This window comes from Salmo salar, chromosome ssa01 (genome assembly GCF_905237065.1).
Source record: "Salmo salar chromosome ssa01, Ssal_v3.1, whole genome shotgun sequence".
Lineage (NCBI taxonomy): Eukaryota > Metazoa > Chordata > Actinopteri > Salmoniformes > Salmonidae > Salmo > Salmo salar.
Window position 1 is genome coordinate 127,327,914 of NC_059442.1, and position 22,885 is coordinate 127,350,798.

Below are 22,885 nucleotides of genomic sequence, written 5' to 3' on the forward strand. Positions count from 1 at the left end.
AACCTGAACGATGACGAGGCAGCCTCAGGCTGAAACACATTATCGCCTTTTCCAAGTGGCCCATCAGAGGACAATGGAATTAGGCGCGTGCCCGATTCGACCCAGTGATATATTTTCCTTCGGCTGTTTATCTAATTGCAGATTCCCGGTCGGAATATTATCGCTTTTTTACGAGAAAAATGGCATAAAAATTGATTTTAAACAGCGGTTGACATGCTTCGAAGTACGGTAATGAAATATGGGGTGCGGCGACCGTTATTTACCATTGGGATAGTGTCTGGGACGCACGAACAAAACATCGCTGTTGGAACATAACTATGGATTATTTTGGACCAAACCTACATTTGTTATTGAAGTAGAAGTCCTGGGAGTGCATTCTGACGAAGAACAGGAAAGGTAAGACCATTTTTCTTATAGTAAATCTGATATTGGTGAGTGCTAAACCTGCTGGGTGTCTAAATAGCTAGCCCTGTGATGCCGGGCTATGTACTTAGAATATTGCAAAATGTGCTTTCACCGAAAAGCTATTTTAAAATCGGACATATCGAGTGCATAGAGGACTAATGTATCTATAATTCTTAAAATAATTGTTATGCTTTTTGTGAACGTTTATCGTGAGTAATTTAGTAAATTCGCCGGAAGTTTGCGGGGGGTATGCTGGTTCTGAACGTCACATGCTAATGTAAAAAGCTGTTTTTTGATATAAATATGAACTTGATTGAACAAAACATGCATGTATTGTATAACATAATGTCCTAGGTGTGTCATCTGATGAAGATCATCAAAGGTTAGTGCTGCATTTAGCTGTCTTCTGGGTTTTTGTGACATTATATGCTAGCTTGAAAAATGGGTGTCTGATTATTTCTGGCTTGGTACTCTGCTGACATAATCTAATGTTTTGCTTTCGTTGTAAAGCCTTTTTGAAATCGGACAGTGTGGTTAGATTAACGAGAGTCTTGTCTTTAAATAGCTGTAAAATAGTCATATGTTTGAGAAATTGAAGTAATAGGATTTTTAAGGTATTTGAAAATCGCGCCACAGGCTTCAACTGGCTGTTACGTAGGTGGGACTAATTCGTCCCGCCTAGCCCATAGAGGTTAACGAGAGAATCACTGACATGATGTCAGCTGGTCCTTTTGTGGCAGGGCTGAAATGCAGTGGAAATATTTTTCGGGGATTCAGTTCATTTGCATGGCAAAGAGGGACTTTGCAATTAATTGCAATTCTTCTGATCACTCTTCATAACATTATGGGTATATGCAAATTGCCATCATACAAACTGAGGCAGCAGACTTTGTGAAAATTAATATTTGTGTCATTCTCAAAACTTTTGGCCATGACTGTAGAACCTAAAAGGGTTATTCGGTTGTCCCCATAGAAGAACCCTTTGAAGAACCCTTTTTGGTTCCAGGTAGAACCTTTTTGGGTTACATGTAGATCCTTTTCCACAGAGAACTCTACATGGAACCCAAAATGGTACTTTTATGGGGACACCCGAAGAACCCTTTAGGAACTATTTTTTTCTAAGTGTACTGTATACTGTAACCATAGCTATTGAACTTCACTATAAACCATTTAGCTCACCATTTAGGTCTATCTTAGATAAGAAAAGTATATGAAAGTGAGTACATTTTAATATACAGGCTCATTTAGAGTGAGCCTTCTATAGAGTTTGAGGGGGAAGTTTGTCAGGGCTCGTTGCTGTAAACCAACTGGACCCCACTGCTCTAGCTAAGTATCAGCTGCTCAGCTACCTAATCTTACACCACCCTCTCCTTGAACAGCAAAGTAGCATCATAAATTACTGTACTACCTTCCTCTGGCTTTATTTCCTTTCCTTGTGTTCGTTGAATTGTGGTCCCATGAATTTATTAAGCCTGTAAAAGGCCACATTCAGTTAGTCTACAAATTGCAGACAGTCTCCTTCTCGCCATACATTTAGTGGTTCTCTGCCCCTGACTGTCTCTTATCAGGTCACATCACAATGACCTCCCCTGTTGAAATAAAGCAGTTAATTTACAGTATGTTCGGTAAAAACACAAGGACCTTCGCTCTCCAAACCCATGATTTACTCCTTATTGTTTCTGAGTTCCGACATGCCGAGTAGAGGTGCTAGAAACGCCTTGATCTCTGAAACTCTACGCTCTTACAGAAATGGATACTTTTCAGCTAACTGGCTAAGCACATTCTTCTCTGTCAGTTCACAAATATAAAACACAGTAACAACACAGGACAACTGCACAAGTCTTTGCCAGGGCGATACCACAAAAACACAACACTACACAGCACAGCACAGACCAGCTGGTACAGAGAGGGGATATGAAGCAGAATAAGTGTGCATCGATCGCCATCCATCATAGAGTGGCTCAATTTAGTATGCAAACAAAGACAAGGTTGAAACCAGTGGACTGCTTTAGAACAGCTGGCAAGCCAAATGACTCATTCACTAAAGAAAACAACCTAACTAACAAATGGCAAAACTAGCGTCTCTACACTGCGTGGGCCTAATGTTCGCTTAATTATTCCATAACGCTGAACTCCTTAAAATTGTTGTGCTGGAATATGTTACAGCAGCACCTGACAAGTTGTACCTTTGTTGATTTTCTTTACATGAATTCCCGTTTCAGATGTGAAAAGACCTTAGATCCGAAACATTTGAATTCATCACACAAAGGACTTAAACCGAATCATAACATATTTAGGCTTCTGATAGCACACTAAATGAGGAAGGTTCTGATAGACGTTTCCTCAGTGCAAAACTTCCTGATTTGCAATTTTGCACTCTGAGCAAGATTATGAGTATTTTTATGGTTATTCGCAAATCTACCAGCATAATCAAGCAGCCGGGATTACTTCTAAATTTGTAAAGATTTGCAAGTACTGTACGCTGTATTTGGTTTGAGTTTGAAGGCATTTTGTCCAAATGGCTTAGCTGAAGAGCTTCTTTAAAGATTAACAATGTTCTATTGAATAAGATTGAGGCACAAAACTACCAACAAATCCTGAGTAAATGTTTTCTGAATGAGTATGTTCCCAAGTTTACATTTATTAAACTTGTGTGAAATGTAAATGAGTAGAGATGAATGTAGGCATACCAAATGTAGATCAAAGACAACATTTGGATGTATACATATGCATTAGCTACTGTATGTTTTCTCAGAGATATCTCCAATGGTATTTTAGAGATATTTTCTGTCTTTGTTGTCCAACTTATTTTACAGAACAAAGCCATTTCTCATAGCAACCAGTTTTCCTTCCTTTCCACTGAGTTTGGTTAAACAAAACTACTCCATACTCCTTGTTACGAAACCATTTAGCCTCAATTACTAACACTCCTAAAACTAAAGGTGTGTGTATATTGTCCACTATAACACTCCATCTTGCCCACTCTTATACAGAGAGCCCTAATTCACATTCTACTCACATCTCTCTTTTTTAGGACCCTTTTCAACATCTCTGTTCTATGGGATGGAGAGTTACCATAGGAAATGTACATCTGAAAGTGAAAAAACAACAACCTTGATGCCGAAACAAAGATAGGCAGCCCAGCAGGTATGTATTGTTACAGGACTCACTTATTTTAATTCCACCAGTAACTCTGACTGTTTGAGTAGGAAACTCCTCCATTAACATTTGTATGAGTGTGCATTGCAATTATACACTGTGATACATTCACAGTGTGGCTTAAGGCATGCAAATAGCTATCAATAAAGAGATTTGATACTGCTGTTTGTACAAATGTGCCTTGTTGTTCTCTGAATCACCTTAGCATTTGTTGTAGTGATTAATTTATTACTAAATCAACTGCAGGAAAACGATTATAAACTCAATGTAAATATCAATATCAATGCAACAATACAATACCCAACAGGCTGAGACACAATATCTTAGAAATGTCCTGGATATTGTCGACACAGGAGGCTGGTATAGGTTTGGATTTAATCTTGTTGAGAAATAGAAAATGAAATGTGTATTGAGCTGTATATAAATATGTTATACATTCTACACATGAGTAGAGAGGTTTTCCCAAGCCAGCTACAATATGTCGCTGGAAAAATCGAACCCTTTGGGCTTCCCAGCCTTAGATTAGAAATAGTGGGTGCATCCAAAATGGCACCCTCTACCCTAAGTAGTGCACTACTTTTGACCAGGGCCAATAGGGATGCATCCAGTGACTTGTACTCACACCCACAAACATATAGGCTACACAGATTCCTCATACTAACCAATATTGCACATACATCCAATGAGGTGCTGCTAGTCACACACAAGATAATATGAAACTAGAAAAGGGAATGTTCTCTACCTCCAAAGCTGATTTTATATCTCCCCAACATTCTTTCCCAGGTCAAAGAAAGGAAATCCTACATGGGGAAACAAGATTTACATGGGGTTCAGCCAAGAGAGTGGAATTTTCTAAATTCCCGAGGCGTATTTATCCAAACATGGAAGTACTAGTACCAAATAGATAGACGGATCTGCATCATGAAAGAAGAGACACAAACATTAATCGTCAAGTGATTTCCCACAACATGGTAATAAAAGGAAAGTTCTGTCTTTGAATTTACAAAGCTGGTCAGTATAAAGGCTTTTTGGTATTGTGGAGCCACGTCACTCAACACAGTGATGCGTTTCCATTGATAGAATTCAGTATTTAGTAAGTACAGCAAATGGCTGGAAGCTCAGGTTCTCCCTGTCCGTCAGTCAGAATCCCATGTATTGTACAAAAGCCTTTTACCTGCCAGGACATCCGATACGGCAATTAAATAGCCCAGTGATTCCTGTATGTAAGTGTAGTCTGTCAGCGGTGCACTGGGGTGTGATGATTAGGGCTAGTGTGTGCGTGTGTGTGTGTGTTTGAAATCCATCCCTCCTAGGCAGCGCCCTCAATACAAAAGGTATATTATTCCGTGTCGTCTTTGTCTCAGTGAGCTCTCAACATAACGGTTTATTGGCCTGTATTATAATTAGTTAGTCTATAAATACGTTATGAGTCTGTGTAACTCCTTTGTCTGTGATGAATTCAAATGTTTTGGATGCAAGCCCTTTAAGCCTTTTACCCTTTTAACATATGAACTGTGAAATCATGTGAAGGAAATCTGGAGGAAAAAATGGTTCAATAGGGGAAGCAACAGGCTTGACCTAAAGTACAATACTACAAATTGCCTTCATCCCAACAATACAGTGTGATCTCTTTTATGTCTGTGGGTGTAAGGCATATACAGTTTGTAGGCTACTGTCTGTCTATGTGTCCATGGGGTTTGGCTCTAAGGCATATTCGCACAGCTATATTCCATACATCGTCTTTCAGTATATCATCTCCAAAAGAATGTGCTGGAGGTCTTTCTCAGGTGATGGATGAACTATGTGGCAGCAAAGCAGTGTCTTTACCATTATTACCATATAAACGCTACATGATAACATCTCTCCACCAGTGGAATTGTTGGAATTGTAGTTTTTATGTTAATGTCATATGACGGGTGGAGTTGTTGCTTTACAAAGAGATGGAATATATATTATGTGTGTGTGTGTGTGTGTGTGTGTGTGTGTGTGTGTGTGTGTGTGTGTGTGTGTGTGTGTGTGTGTGTGTGTGTGTGTGTGTGTATGTGTGTGTGTGTGTGTCAAGTTTTGGTGCACGTGGCCAAAAAACGCATTAAAAGCTATTATGGAAACATTATGGAGGACTCAGCTAGGACATTGTTTTTTTGAGCTGGCTGCAGACAATGCATTATGTCACTGAACTATTCTCCATGTCCTACAAATTAACGGTAAAATTAAACAAAAGAAATGTAAGTACTTACTTTGTTTGTCCTTACAGTTTTAGAGGTGTTCATGTTTCCTGGTTTAGTTGGAGAGTGAGGGGATTTGATTAAGCTATCCGATTAAGCCGCTCAGTTATTTGTGTACAATGCAGCATGGTGCATTGTTCAGAAACATACAACACATTCTTTCCATAAAACACGCTGAACGAAATATACACTCCACATGAGAAGTGTTAGTGTCAGGTTCATTGTAAAAAGTGGACCAAAACGCAGCGTGTATATGAATACTCATCTTCTTTTATTAGAAGGAAACCAAAACAAAACAACGACGAAAAACAGTCCTGTAAGGTACTATAGACTATACAATGAATAACTACCCACAAAACCCATGGAAAAACACCCCTACTAAATAGGACCTTCAATTAGCTAAACATAGAAATATAAGAACTCGAACGAACATAGAAATATATTAACATAGAACATAACGCAAAAAAAAACGAAACACACAAAACAAACACACCCCTGCCACATCCTGACCAACTACAATAACAAAATGACCCCTTTGCTGGTCAGGACGTGACAGTTAGTCTCATGTTTCATGAGCTGAAATAAAAGATCCCAGAAATGTTCAATGCACCCAAAAAGCTCATTTCTCTAAAATGTTTGACAAAAATGTGTTTACATCCCTGTTAGTGAGCATTTTAGAGAATTTGGCAGTATGTCCAACTGGCCTCACAACCGCAGACCACATGTACCCACACCAGCCAAGGATGTCAATGTTGTGAATGGACTGACCCATGGTGGAGGTGGGGTTATGGTATGGGCAGGCAAAAGCTAAGGACAACAAACACAATTGCATTTTATCGATGGAAATTTAAATGCACAGAGATACCGTAACAAGATCTTGAGGCCCATTGTCATGCCATTCATCTGCCGCCATCACATGTTTCAGCATGATCAGTGGTGTAAAGAACTTAAGTATAAATACTTTGAAGTACTACCTATGTCCTATTTTGGGGTATCTGTACAACTTTAATGTACTTTTTACTCCATACATTTTCCCTGACACCCAAAAGTACTCGTTACATTTTGAATGGCTAGCAGGACAGGAAAATGGTCCAATTCATGCACTTATCAAGAGAACATCCCTGGTCATCCCTATTGCCTCTGATCTGGCGGACTCACTGAACACAAATGCTTCTTTTAGAAATGATGTCTGAGTGTTGGAGTGTGGCCCTGGTTATCCGTAAATAAAAATTAAAAAAATATATAAAATGGTGCCCTCTATAGGGAATTTGAAGTGATTTATACTTTTACGTTCAATACTTAAATATAGTTTAGCAATCACATTTACTTTGATACTTAATTATATTTAAATCCAAATACTTTTAGATTTTTACTGAAGTAGTATTTTACTGGGTGACTTTCAATTATACTTGAGTAATTTTCTATTACGTTATCTTTACTTTTACTCAAGTATGACAATTGGATACTTTTTCCACTACTGAGCATGATAATGCATGGCCCCATGTCACAAAGATCTCTACACAATTACTGGAAGCTGAACATATCCAGTTCTTCCATGGCAATGTATACAAAAACCATCATCCATGCATCCTCACAGCCACCGCATACCTTTCATTAAAATATAAACTCATACAGTAGTTCAGACTAAATGTTGGGCTAAATGATGTCACCATACCTATAACTGAGACGCAGCCTAGGAATTTTTGGTCTTGAAGGCATTGCTTAGTGGACACTTTAAAAGCTGCTGACTTAACGCCAACGGAGGCTGGGGCTGTAGAGGTGTGTCTTAGCCTGCTCTCACACTCTCTCTGAGCACTCCACAAAGAATGCATTCAACTGTTCCTCCTCGAGTCGGACTCGGCAGCAGTTGGATGGCTTGAGCAGCAGAGCACTGCACAGGACAGAGCAGACGCACAGGCGCGCGATTAATTGACGGATCTAGAGGACAGGACAGGGCTCTGTCCTCCAGTAGCATCCTTTCGTTTCGAACATGGATTTGGAGTCCAGAAGACACACTGGAATGCTTTTACAGCTAGCAGTCCTTTTCTGCTGTTCATATGGGGCAATTGGAAAAGGTGAGCACCGTGTGTTTTCTCCACACACGCACACACCGTTGCGGACCTGCTGCTTGAGTGAATGGAGAGGGATGGCTTGGAATTTGCAAGTATTGATATTTTAAAGACAACAAGTTTTTTCTCAGCTTTGTGTAGCCTACTTTGCTTGTATGTAGTCTGGGTGATTTAATATAGTGGCTTATGTTTTACTTTAATTATGTCTACCTTGACGAGGGATATTCGCCTAGACTACTTTTTTTGACAGATTGCTACTGTCAGCAGTGACATTATTGCTATTTATTCGTTTGGACACCCACAATCCTCTGTAGATAATGTGTTAAACCTCTTTTGCTGAGTGCTTAAATATGTTTTCCAGAATCCTTTATTGCCCACCCTGTCATTGATTAAACTGAGCTTTCCCCTTAGCCATGTGTGTAGGATACCGGCCGTTGATGATGATGCTTTCACTTGACAGAAATGCGCAGCAAGCACATCCAGTGTGTCAAAGCGAAACATGGATTGAGCTATCAGAGTTTGCAGTGCAGGGCAGAGCAGTGTACTACAATGTAGCAGCTGTTGTTATTATTATATCCCTGTGGTTAAGTGGAATGGTCTTGGTATCAGTGCTTAGTCCCGCAAATTGTACTTGCTACAACAAATACGCCAGTGTAAACAATGGGTATGCTACAATTAGACAGTTCAAGATATACCATTCAATAAAGACTAATTTCACAAACATGGCAAATGCACATAATAGCCTATAGGTTGAGTTAACCAACATCCAGATGGGAAAATGTATGTATTATTTTCGACCACTTTATAGGCTGGATTTTCCACATACTGCGTAAAATGCACTGAAGAAGCTCTTTTGAACGGGGTTCCACGGAATGGTGTGTGTGTGAATAAGAACAAACTGGTCTAGTAAGCTGGTGCGGAAACTAACCCTCTCTGGACATCAGTGCAGCGCACAGTACAATGTGATTCCTGCTGATTCCCATCAAAGGTGGATGACTTCACTGAAACCAGTGTTTTGGTTTTAAGGGCATGATCCACGAAATGTGTGTGTGTGTGTGTGTGTGTGTGTGTGTGTGTGTGTGTGTGTTGATATATACACGAGATTAAGTGAGGGAGACATGTTCATTGCATCAATCAAAATGCATTACAGGATGTAGGCAACTACAGATGTCAAGAAAACAGAATTTCAGAGACAATGGAAGATACGAAAACATTTGTGTGTGTGTGTGTGTGTGTGTGTGTGTGTGTGTGTGTGTGTGTGTGTGTGTGTGTGAGAGAGCCTGTGTGTGTGTGTGTGTTTGTGTCTGTGTGTGTGTGTTTCCGTGCACACATGTGTGTGTATGAGAGAGAGAGAGAGAGGTTTGGTGGTTGGAACTGTAATGAGATGCATCTGTATTGTAATTGGAGCAGATGGTTGTAAGCTTTGCAAGCCCCTGGCCCTCCACTTCACTGCCTGCACTGCTCTGCTACTCAGTGCCCTCTATGTCCCAAAATGGCACCCTATTCCCTATATAGTGCGCTACTTCTGGTCAAAAGTAGTGCAGTATGTAGGAAATAGGGTGCCGTTGGGGACACAGAGTCTGCTGCTGTTTCACAGACACTGCCTGATTCTCCATATCCAGCCAAGCACATTACACAGACACACACACACATATAATATATATTCCATATCTTTGTAAAGCAACAACTCCACCCATCATATCACATCTAACATAAAAACTACAATTCCAACAATTCCACTGGTGGGAGAGATGTTATCATGTAGGGGTCAAACATAAATTACATAACTGCGTTTTTTTATGCTTACATGTCAGTATGTATTATATACAAATCGGCACATTTACAAAACGTCAATATTAGTGACATTCTAATTTAACGGAAATACACTTTATAGTGATATGCAACTTTGTTCTGCCTGACAAGTGCATATGTTGATGCTAATTACTCAACTATCTGTCCTCATTTCACCTCATGCTTGGCTTACAGTTGTCGGAAGTTTACCTACACTTAGATTGGAGTCATTAAAACTTGTTTTTCAACCACTCCACAAATTTCTTGTTAACAAACTATAGTTTTGGCAAGTCGGTTAGGACATCTACTTTGTGCTTGACACAAGTAATTTTTCCAACAATTGTTTACAGACAAATTATTTCACTTATAATTCACTGTATCACAAATCCAGTGGGTCAGAACTTTACATACGCTAAGTTGACTGTGCCTTTAAACAGCTTGTAAAATTCCAGAAAATGATGTCATGGCTTTAGAAGCTTCTGATAGGCTAATTGACATCATTTGAGTCAATTGGAGGTGTACCTGTGGATGTATTTCAAGGCCTACCTTCCAACTCAGTGCCTCTTTGCTTGACATCATGGGAAAATCAAAAGAAATCAGCCAAGACCTCAGAAAGAAAATTGTAGACCTCCACAAATTTGGTTCATCCTTGGGAGCAATTTCCAAATGCCTGAAGGTACCACGTTCATCTGTACAAGCAATAGTACGCAAGTATAAACACCATGGGACCGCGCAGCTGTCATACAGCTCAGGAAGGAGACGTTCTGTCTCCTAGAGATGAATGTACTTTGGTGCGAAAACTGCAAATCAATCCCAGAACAACAGCAAAGGACCTTGTGAAGATGCTGGTGGAAACAGGCACAAAAGTATCTATATCCACAGTAAAACAAGTCCTATATCGACATAACCTGAATGGCCGCTCAGCAAGGAAGAAGCCACTGCTCCAAAACTGCCATAAAAAAGCCAGACTACGGTTAGCAAATGCACATGGGGACAAAGACCATACTTTTTGGAGAAATGTCCTCTGGTCTGATGAAACAAAAATACAGTGACCGCCACAGTGACCGTCGTTATGTTTGGAAGAAAAAGGGGGAGGCCTGCAAGCCGAAGAACACCATCCCAACCTTGAAGCATGGCGGTGGCAGCATCATGTTGTGGGGGTGCTTTGCTGCAGGAGGGACTGGTGCACTTCACAAAATAGATGGCGTCATGAGGAAGGAAAATGATGTGGCTATATTGAAGCAACATCTCAAGACATCAGTCAGGAAGTTAAAGCTTGGTCGCAAATGGGTCTTCCAAATGAACAATGACCCCAAGCATACTTCCAAAGTTTTGGCAAAATGGCTTAAGGACAACAAAATCAAGGTATTGGAGTGGCCATCACAAAGCCATGACCTCAATCCCGTAGAAAATTTGTGGGCAGAACTGAAAAAGCGTGTGCGAGCAAGGAGGCCTACAAACCTGACTCAGTTACACCAGCTCTGTCAGGAGGAATGGGCCAAAATTCACCCAACTTATTGTGGGAAGCTTGTGGAAGGCTACCCGAAACGTTTGACCCAAGTTAAACAATTTAAAGGCAATGCTACCAAATACTAATTGAGTGTATGTAAACTTCTGAACCACTGAGAATATGATGAAAGAAATAAAAGCTGAAATATATCATTCTCTGTACTATTATTCTGACATTTCACATTCTTAAAATAAAGTGGTGATCCTAACTGACCTAAGACAGGGAATTTTTACTCGTATTAAATGTCAGGAATTGTGAAACTGAGTTGAAATGTATTTGGCAAAGGTGTACAGTGAGGGAAAAAGTATTTGATCCCCTGCTGATTTTGTACGTTTGCCCATTGACAAAGAAATGATCAGTCTATAATTTTAATTGTAGGTTTATTTGAACAGTGAGAGACAGAATAACAACAAAAATGTCCAGAAAAACACATGTCAAAAATGTTATACATTGATTTGCATTTTAATGAGGGAAATAAGTATTTGACCTCTCAATCAGAAAGATTTCTGGCTCCCAGGTGTCTTTTATACAGGTAACGAGCTGAGATTAGGAGCACATTTTTAAAGGGAGTGCTCCTAATCTCAGCTTGTTACCTGTATAAAAGACACCTGTCCACAGAAGCAATCAATCAATCAGATTCCAAACTCTCCACCATGGCCTAGACCAAAGAGCTCTCCGAGGATGTTAGGAACAAGATTGTAGACCTACACAAGGCTGGAATGGGCTACAAGACCATCGCCAAGCAGCTTGGTGAGAAGGTGACAACAGTTGGTGCGATTATTTGCAAATGGAGGAAACACAAAATAACTGTCAATCTCCCTCGGCCTGGGGCTCCATGCAAGATCTCATCTCGTGGAGTTGCAATGATCATGAGAACAGTGAGGAATCAGCCCAGAACTACACGGGAGGATCTTGTCAATGATCTCAAGACATCTGGAACCATAATCGCCAAGAAAACAATTGGTAACACACTACTCCGTGAAGGACTGAAATCCTGCAACGCCTGCAAGGTCCCCCTGCTCAAGGAAGCACATATACATGCCCATCTGAAGTTTCCCAATGAACATCTGAATGGTTGAGAGGGCAACTGGGTGAGAGGGTTGTGGTCAGATGAGACCAAAATGGAGCTCTTTGGCATCAACTCAACTCGTCGTGTTTGGAGGAGGAGGAATGCTGCCTATGACCCCAAGAACACCATCCCCACCGTCAAACATGAAGGTGGAAACATTATGCTTTGGGGGTGTTCTTCTGCTAAGGGGACAGGACAACTTCACCGCATCAAAGGGACGATGGACGGGGCCATGTACCATCAAATCTTGGGTGAGAACCTCCTTCCCTCAGCCAGGGCATTGAAAATGGGTCGTGGATGGGTATTCCAGCATGAAAATGACCCAAAACACATGGCCAAGGCAACAAAGGAGTGGCTCAAGATGAAGCACATTAAGGTCCTGGAGTGGCCTAGCCAGTCTCCAGGCCTTAATCCCATAGAAAATCTGTGGAGGGAGCTGAATGTTTGAGTTGTCAAACGTGAGCCCCGAAACCTTAATGACTTGGAGAAGATCTGCAAAGAGGAGTGGGACAAAATCCCTCCTGAGATGTGTGTAAACCTGGTGGCCAACTACAAGAAATGTCTGACCTCTTCGATTGCCAACAAGGGTTTTGCCACCAAGTACTAAGTCATGTTTTGCAGAGGGGTCAAATACTTATTTCCCTTATTAAAATGCAAATCAATTTATAAGATTTTTGACATGCGTTTTTCTGGATTTTTTTGTTGTTATTCTGTCTCTCACTGTTCAAATAAACCTATAATTAAAATTATAGACTGATCATTTCTTTGTCAGTGGGCAAACGTACAAAATCAGCAGGGGATCAAATACTTTTTTCCCTCACTGTATGTAAACTTCCGACTTCAACTGTATCTTGTCAGCTGTATTCTAAAGGTATCACCTGGCTGCTTCAGTCCATGGCCATCTGCAGATGGAGAAGACATTTGTGTCACAAGGGCACCTTGTAGTGCACTGCTTTTGACCAGGGCCCATTGGGCTCCGGTCAAAAGTAGTGCACTATGTAGGGAATAGAGTGCCATTTGGGACGTAGCCCAGGACTTTGATGCATATTGACAGGATGTATCATCAAACAACTTGCTGACTCATCATACACTGCCTGCATATGGCTGAGTAGTCCGTTCAGTAGTCTGTAGTTTTCATGAGAGGGCCGGCCCTCCACTGTGAATTTAAGACCCTGTGTGGCTCAGTTGGTAAGAGTGGGTTGCTAGCAATGCAAATGTTTTGGGTTAAATTCTCGTAGCGATCACATACACATATTGCATGAGTAGCTGTTCGTTTCATCAGAGGGTCTGTATAGTGTACTGCCTGTTGTGTAAGGATGCATATCCCTAATATATTCTGAGGTTATTTCATGAGAGCGTCTGCCCTCGCCCTCCACTGTCAGATTAAGGTCTACCATATGCGGTTTGTGAGGTTGTCCATATTATACCGTATGTTGTAGAAAATGCGTATCTCAAAATATTCGGAGGCTATTTCATGAGAGCATCTGCACTCGACCTTCACTATCAGGTGAAGGTCTCCCTGGCTGGTTATGCTGTTTATAGGGAAGATGGGGGGTACTGCACAGTGTACTGTGTATTGTATAAGGACTAGAGTATCCCTGAATTATTCCGAGGCTACCCTCGTATCTGTGGAGGGTCTATGAGAGCATCAGGCTTAATCAGAGCTCTGCAGTGTTTTGATAGAAACCCCAAGACGAGAGAGAACACTACAGAAGCAGGGCTGTAGCCGCTGTAGCCAGGGGGTAGAACCTCAGTAGTTCTCAGCTGGAGACCCACTGTTTATAGTTCACTCGTTCGAGTGACCCATTTTCACTGGTCATTTTTTTCATGCATGTACCCAGCGTCCTTTACAATTAAGAGCCTAAAACACAGCTATGTGAATCACTTCTATTCCATATGGGATGAATAATTAATGAAGTTGATGCACAACTCAAGTTTTTTTGATATGACCCAATATATAATACAGTAAACATGAGACAAGTTTATATCATCAAAATAATGAGTTGAGAAGTAGGCTACTCTGCATAAACCATGTAAAGAGCCTCTTGTAGAAGCATTTCTCTATTAGCAGTGGTGGTACAGTACAGTAGTTTACCATCTGTGTGTGTATGTGTGAGAGACAGAGAGACAGAGATAAAGAAAGAGAGAGATGGGGAGAGAGAGACGGAGAGAAAGAAAGAGACAGGGTGGGAGGGACAGAGAAGGAGGTAGGGAGAGAGAGAGAGGACAATATCTCCTAATCTCTTTAACAGCTCACAGTAAACAGACAGAAAGTGATTGAGAGTTGATAATCCTGCATCTCTCAACTCTCGTTAACACAAAACTCATATGAGCACCATAATTTGTTCATGGACAGATGTAAAGGAGAGTTGAAGGAGAATGTGCTAGTCACTCTGCTGTGCTAAAAGGACAGCACCATTATCCAGCCAGCTATGGAGTTGTCATGTTTGCTGGCAGTGGAACAGTTTGTCACATAGGTTGTGGGAAAGTAGTAGTGATGGGGGAAAAAATTTATACAGAGTCCCCCCCCCCCCCCTCGGATCTGGAGTCAGTGGAGCACTCCTTCTAATCACGGCCTAATGGCAGATTACACCAACTCACTTGCCAGACTCATGTCGCTCCAGGGTCTTTATTAAGCTTCATATTTGTGATGTCGGTAGGCTTTTTAGTCAGACTATACAGGCAACATAATGAATTACAGTGGACCATCGAGGGCAGGAGCAAACCATCGACAGAGATGCCCACTTTGGCTGTGAGTCAGCTGAATGTGTCCCCAAGGTGTTTAGGAACAAGCAGAGAGTTTGGCTTGTGATTGAGGCTGCAGGGAAACTTTTTATTCCTCTAATTTAGACTGTTAGCATCCCAAATGCTACCCTATTCCCTATATTGCATTACTTTTTACCAGGGTCCATAGGGCTCTAGTCAAAAGTAGTGCACTATGTAGGGAATAGGGTGCCATTTGCGACACAGCCTTAGACTTCAGGCAATGACACCCTCCTCATCCACTCTACCTCGACTATTTCCCACAGACAGGGGTTATTAATCAGGTAAATAAATATGCCTGGACTGGAAATTATGTATATTTGGCCAGTAAACCGACCAACCGGGTGCTTCATTGCTTCAAATGCAGCACACAGTTCCCTGCCTCATCGGAATTGTTTAACTTTTCAATGAGCTGGTTGTTTGTATTGTGAAGAACATAAAGCAGTGAATAAAAACAATTTGGTGCAAATGTCTGTGTGACGTACGTATTTCCCTGCAAAGCCCATTGTCCATTATGATTCATGAGAGAGGTGGCGTCTTATAGAGACTGAATGACGGAAGGGGAAAGTGGATAGCGAGGAGAGAATAAATCGGGCTCATTTTTCTTCTTTACTGTAATTTATGAAAATGTGTGTTGGAGAAGTCGAGGCATGAATTGGGTCTTATGAAGTCAAGGTTGCACAATGGTAGCGGCGGGTAGCGCTGGTCTTTTTTACTGTGTGAACTTGAGGCTGGCTCTAGCAGTCATGAATCCAGATTATTAACGGAGAGAGCAGTGTTTAAGCAAGGAAATTGACATAAAACGGCAGTCCATCTTTGATTCTGACCCATGCAATTCTGTATTAGCTCAAGGCAAAATTCTTCAAAAAACTGGAACCCTCAAAATGGACACATTCATCACACAGCCCTCATCATCGTAGATGAGTTGGTACTGGACCAAATATCTGTCATGGTGGCACTGTTCATAGTGTGTCCGACTGTGCTCTCAGCTTATGTTAGCTTCAGTTCTACTTTGCTGTCATAACTAGAATATTCAACCTTGCTTCTACAGATTAGGCTGGATTTGTTTCACATTCATACAGTCATCATTCAACACCTGATTTGCTTGGTCTTATTTTCCATTTTCACTTATGTATGTTACAGCTGTGACATTTGACAGGGTATGCTTTCTAAATGGCACCCTATTCCCTATTTAGTGCACTATTTTTTAACTGGGCCCACAGGAATAGGGTGCTATTTGGGATTGGGACTCTGAGACAGGGAAAAGGCACGGGTGTGCTACCTACCATTCAGCCATTTGCTATCATTCACCTACCGTTCACCCAGCAGCTATCAGTACTACACTCCTGTATATGCAGTTGAGCTAGGTGATGTCATTTGTGAAAGCGTCCCACTGTAACTATAATGAACCTGTGACCAGAAAAATCTTTCAATCATCTTGTGTTCAACAACAACAGGGTTGTTGTTCCATAGCTGATATTGTTCTTGTTGCCTGCTGTTGTTTGCAATGATTAAAGCATTGACCTTAAATGTCATGTCCAAGTCGCCTGGCAGAAAGACATGGAATCATCAAAGTAATGATCAGATTGACAGATAAGTTCCCAATACAGTATCTGTTCTGTCATTTCTATTCATTATTGTAGATAATTCCCACTGCCAATGGTGCTGTTCCACTGTTATCACATCTCACACCTCACTCCACACATTCCCTGACATTGGCAGAGAGACTGAGGGATCAGAAATTGTGTTCCCAAACTCCCAGTGACCTCTGTGACCTGGCCACTGATAGGTTGCTAGGGGTCACTGTGACCTGGCCACTGATAGGTTGCTAGGGTCAGATGGTTGTTGGGAACCGGACAACTGACAGTACTCTTACCTGCTCAGGTCAAACAGCCTCCTCAGTTTCTCTCCAAGTGGACATGTGTGATGGAGTGCGTGGACAGAAGTGAGTTGGTGTAACTATTGTAACTTGTGTGTCTATTGTTTACTGTTGTAAGTATTATTAGTTGGTCATAGTAGTTGTGCTTTGTGTTATACAGTCCTTGCTTATGCTATAGTTTTATACAGTCCTTCATTTGTCAATACCATTATTGCTCTCATTGTGCTATCATATTGTGTACAGCCTATTCATTGCATTCATGTCTGTTTATACATAACCACATCCATTCTCATATGTCCTCTGGAAATAAAGTTTCTTAATGTGTGTAACTCTCTGCGAAGTTGCCTTATTCCTCTGACCGGGAAACGTGTCAGTAAGTCACAGACCAGCCCAACTGGAGAGCCGTTCTCTTTCAATTATTTACTTTAGTCATTCGTATTAAAGGCTACAGTCAGGAGCCTTATGTAGAGAACAGAGTTTGACGTCTGAGGAGGTGTAGTGGAAAGACAATTTTGCAACTCTAGGAGGACAATGGAAGATGATAGAAATGCTTCTTTATTGTTAAAAGAATTGTTTTTAACATAAAATAAGCATTTTATGAAGTTCCACTTTTGGAAGAGTTGTTGAATTTCATAATATAATATATGTCATTTAGCAGGTGCTTTGATCCAAAGCAAAGCGACTTAAAGGCGCTGCATAGTCAATCCAACATCTGCATTGACCATGCAGCATTTACGGTTATACGGCCTCTGCAGAAGTCAGGGCATTCATACTTCTTGCTCTTCGCTGAGCAGTGCAGTTCTGTTGAGCAGAGCTGTTGAGCAGAGCTGTTGAGCAGAGCTGTTGTGAAGGAATTTGTCAAGGAAGTGTGTTTGTGTTTATACAGGACCTCCCATGTCAATGCGGAGCTATACGGAGCCCTCCGCATTGTTACAAAATTTGTGAGGCGCACGGCGATGCGGTACAGAGCTCAATTTGTCTTCTGCGCACACAACCCTTATGGCGCCTCTGACTACATTTTCAGATCAAGCTGTCATGCGTGCAAACATTTTACGCACAGGTGGTCTCAGGAATCAAACCTACTATCCTGGCGTTGCAAATGCAATGCCATTTGAAGTTGATAAAAATGTGTTTTTGTTAAAACCAACACGTTTCGGGTCCAAAGTAGCGGCACTGTTCCTTTCCCATTGAGCAGTTGTAGTGGAAAGGGCAGAGAAGAAGGAGAATCGGCAGAGTGTGAATTACAGGGAGGCCAGGGGGGGCTAAACCCCCCTGAATGAGAGATGAGCTCCCCTAAATGCAACAAAAATCGAAGTTAGGTTGGGGGATCTCTAAATAATGTTATTATTTACCCTGTTTGTTTAAAATGCAATTCGTACTGCTACAGTGGTACATTTGAAAATAAAAGCTTATTCCAAATGAAATGAAAACTACCCACCTCTGTGTCATGTGTCTGCACTTGTCATCCCCGGACAGTCCCATATTTCAGCTCCTTTTCAGGTGTCTGGACTTTTCTTTCTACAAAAAAGGTCCTTTTGTCAGCAAGACGCATCAATTAATTCAGGCTACAAGAGTGCAGACCCAATGATAACTGCCAAATGTCATTACACTTTTTGGTGTTTTGTAACAGATTTCTCTTTCCATTCATCAAATGGTGTGAGTGCAAAGTGCACTGTCTGGATGATGGATTTATTTTGGAGTGTACGAACATGCTAATTCAATTTTTTTTAAGTGATTTGTTTGACAATAAGATGAAAACGTCATGACTGACAGTGTTCATACCAAATTAAAAGGTAATGCATTTTTTTACCGGTTAATTGCATGTCTTTACTATAAGGCCCATCATTTTTTGGTTGTTGGTTCCATTAAATAAATATAGTTAATTTGCACTCTGAGAATCGGTCAGCGCATCTTGCCTTGCCTGGTGGTCACCCTCCAGCTCCCAGCCCTTCACTGACACATTCTGAGCTTGTACCCCTATTTCACTCCCCAGTGGTTCCCTTGGGAATGCCAGGCAGAAAGGCTGACCCAGTGCCAAATCTGGGTCAAAACTTTAAAAAAGGAACCCTCTTCTTCCAGCTCTGTTCTCTTCTCTTCTCTTCTCTTCTCTTCTCTTCTCTTCTCTTCTCTTCTCTTCTCTTCTCTTCTCTTCTCTTCTCTTCTCTTCAGTGCTCTACAAGCTAGTGATCTATAAAGTGATCTATAAAGGGAATGGGGTGCTATTTGGGACACATCTAACTGTTTAATGGAGTACAGGCTGCCACTGACTATCAGAGTCATATTTCACTTAATTTATGTTATGACAAAATCCTAATTAGTATGGTTAAAATAAGAGATTTATTTACAACATGTGTGTGAATTTATATGCTGCTGCTGAGTTCTGCACTAACTAATTCTAGTGTACAGAGTAAACCATTATGTGTACGATGGGTCTTCTGGAAGTGTAGCAGTCTCTGTGTCTGTTTCAGGCTTGGGCAATATGTTGCTTATACCGTATACCAGGGTATTTAGAAAAATAGTATGATTTTACGGTATGATTTTCAATACCGTTTTATATTATAGTTAGTTCTAAGCAGTGGCTTAGTGCAAGGCGGGGGTGCCTCCAACCATTAAAACATATATATATATATATATATATATATATATATATATATATATATATATATATATATATAGGCTGCCACTGACTAAAACATATATATATAGAACACCTACTCATTCAAGGGTTTTTCTTTATTTTTACTATTTTCTACATTGTAGAATAATAGTGAAGACATCAAAACTATGAAATAACACATATGGAATAATGTAGTAACCAAGAAAGTGTTAAACAAATCAAAATATATTTTATATTTGAGATTCTTCAAAGTAGCCACCCTTTGCCTTGATGACAGCTTTGCACACTCTTGGCATTCTCTCAACCAGCTTCATGAGGTAGTAACCTGGAATGCATTTCAATTTACAGATGTGCCTTGTTAAAAGTACATTTGTGGAATTTCTTTCCTTCTTAATGTGTTTGACTCAATCCGTTGTGTTGTGACAAGGTAGGGATGTTATACATAAGATAGACCGATTTGGCTTTACTTTATTTAAGACATGAAGGTCAGTAAATTTGGAAATTTTCTAAAAGTTTGAACATTTCTTCAAGTGCAGTCGCAAAAACCATCAAGCGCTATGATGAAACTGGCTCTCATGAGGACCACCACAGGAAAGGAGGATAAGAGGGTAAGAGGATAAGTTCATTAGAGTTAACTGCCCCTCAGATTGCAACCCAAATAAAATTATTCAGAGAGTAACAGACATATCTCAACATCAACTGGTCAGAAGAGATCGTGTGAATCAGGCCTTCATGGTCCAATTGCTGCAAAGAAACAACTACTAAAGGACACCAATAATAAGAAGAGACTTGCTTGGGCCTAGAAACACAAGCAATTGACAATAGACTGGTGGAAATCTGCCCACTGGTTTGATGAGTCCAAATTTTAGATTTTTGGTTCCAACCTCCATGTCTTTGTGAGACGCAGAGTAGGTGAACGGATGATCTCCACATGTGTTTTTCCCACGTTAAGCATGGAGGAAGAGATGTGATGGTGTGTGGGTGCTTTGCTGGTGACACTGACAGTGATTTATTTAGAATTCAAGGCACACTTAACCAGCATGGCTACCACAGCATTCTGCAGTGATACGCCATCCCATCTGGTTTGCGCTTAGTGGGCCTATCATTTGTTTTTCTGAGAGTGATGGAGTGCTGCATCAGATGGCCTGGCCTCCACAATCACCCGACCTCAACCCAATTGAGTGAAGGAAAAGCAGTCAATAAATGCTCAGGATATGTGGGAACTCCTTCAAAGACTGTTGGAAAAGCATTCCTCATGAAGCTGGTTGAGAGAATGCCAAGAGTGTGCAAAGCTGTCATCAAGGCAAAGGGTGGCTACTTTGAAGAATCTTGTTTAACACTTTTTTGGTTACTACATGATTCCGAATGTGTTATTTAATAGTTTTTTCTTTACTATTATTCTACAATGTAGAACATAGTAAAAATATATATGAGAATTGAGGACTACCATCTGAGACAATGTCAAATAGGGAGTCCATGGATTCGGAAGACGTGCTGCACCATGAGCTGGGCCGTCTTCTTGGCTGAGGGTGACTTGGGGAGAGGGATGAAATGGGCGGATTTAGAGAGCCTATCCACAACCGTCAGGATAGTGGTGTAGCCATTAGACGGAGGAAGCCCAGTTTTTCAAAATCCAGGGAAATATAGGACCAGGGGCGATGAGGAACAGGGGTTGGCTGAAGGAGGCCAGACGGAGCTTGCTGCGGAGTATTATTCTGGGCACACACGTGCATGCGGATATGTAATGCATTGACTGTTTTGTGTGATGGTATATGGTCGTCATTTATCCCTCGAGGCTTCACTGCTGAAAGACCCCATCAGTGCCAGACCCGGGTTCAAATACTATTTGAAATCTTTCAAATACTACTGAGCATTTGCTTTAGCCTGCCTGGAGTGTCAAGTGGTCGGGGTTTGCAGTTTTCAATCTTTTCTATTGATTTTGTGGTCCCGTGTGGCTCAGTTGGTAGAGCATGGTGTTTGCAACGCCAGGGTTGTGGGTTCGGTTGCCACGGGAGACCAGTACGGGAAAAAAAATGTATGAAATGTATGCATTCACAACTGTAAGTCGCTCTGGATAAGAGCATCTGCTAAATGACTAAAATGTAAATGTAAATTCCATTGTAGCAGGAAGTGAGCTCAAAAATTGCACAGTTAAAGTATTTGAAGTATTTTAAATAGTATTTGAATCCATGCAGGTCTGCTCATTGTGTTTTGTTTAGTTGCTATCCCAGTGCTCCAGCCCTGTAGAAGGATTGTGGTGTCACAGTCGCGGGGGAGAAATTATATTTTTTAAAGCAGTAGTGCTAATAGTTTAGTGAGTCAAAATGCAAGCCGAGATCTACCACTCAGATCTTTTTTTAACATGACTTAAAAAAACGTAAGCCTATGCAACATTTACCAATTAGAAACAGTTCTGTAGCAATGAGGTTTGTGCAGTAGGCTATAGGCCCAATACATTATCACTACACTACAGTTGAAGTCTGAAGTTTACATACACCTTAGCCAAATACATTTCAACTCAGTTTTTCACAATTCCTGACATTTAATCCTAGTAAAAATTCCCTGTCTTAGGTCAGTTAAGATCACCACTTTATTTTAAGAATGTGAAATGTCAGGATAATAGTAGAGAGAGTGATTTATTTCAGCTTTTATTTCTTTCATCACATTCCCAGTGCGTCGGAAGTTTACCTACTCAATTAGTATTTGGCAGCATTGCCTTTAAATTGTTTAACTTGGGTCAAACGTTTTGGGTAGCCTTCCACAAGCTTCACACAATAAGTTGGGTGAATTGTGGCCCATTCCTCCTGACAGAGCTGGTGTAACTGAGTCAGGTCTTTAAGGCCTCCATGCTCGCACACGCTTTTCAGTTCGGCCCACACATTTTCTATAGGATTGAGGTCAGGGCTTTGTGATGGCCACTCCAATACCTTGACTTTGTTGTCCTTAAGCCATTTTGCCACAACTTTGAAAGTATGCTTGGGGTCATTGTTCATTTGGAAGACCCATTTGCAACCAATCTTTAACTTCCTGACTGATGTCTTGAGATGTTGCTTCAATATATCCACATCTTTTTCCTGCCTCATGATGCCATCTATTTTGTGAAGTGCACCAGTCCCTCCTGCAGCAAAGCACCCCCACAACATGATTCTGCCACCCCCGTGCTTCACGGTTGGGATGGTGTTCTTTGGCTTGCAAGCCTCCCCCTTTTTCCTCCAAACATAACGATGGTCATTATGGCCAAACAGTTATATTTTTGTTTCATCAGACCAGAAGACATTTCTCCAAAAATGACGATCTTCGTCCCCACGTGCAGTTGCAAACCGTAGTCTGGCTGTTTTATGGTGGTTTTGGAGCAGTGTCTTCTTTCAGGTTATGTCGATATAGGACTTGTTTTTACT

General features: G+C 41.0%; 1 protein-coding gene across 2 annotated transcripts in view; it reads left to right on the plus strand.

Moving 5' to 3' along the window:
* The first annotated feature begins 7,587 nt into the window (after positions 1–7,587).
* LOC106561104 (contactin-associated protein-like 4) overlaps positions 7,588–22,885 on the plus strand; it is a 206,707-nt gene continuing 191,409 nt past the window's right edge. For both annotated transcript variants that reach the window (XM_045688516.1, XM_045688526.1), the window contains exon 1: positions 7,588–7,864. In XM_045688516.1, coding sequence (XP_045544472.1) covers positions 7,780–7,864 — 85 coding nt within the window. In that variant the 5' untranslated portion in view covers positions 7,588–7,779. The remainder of the gene's footprint in view (positions 7,865–22,885) is intronic.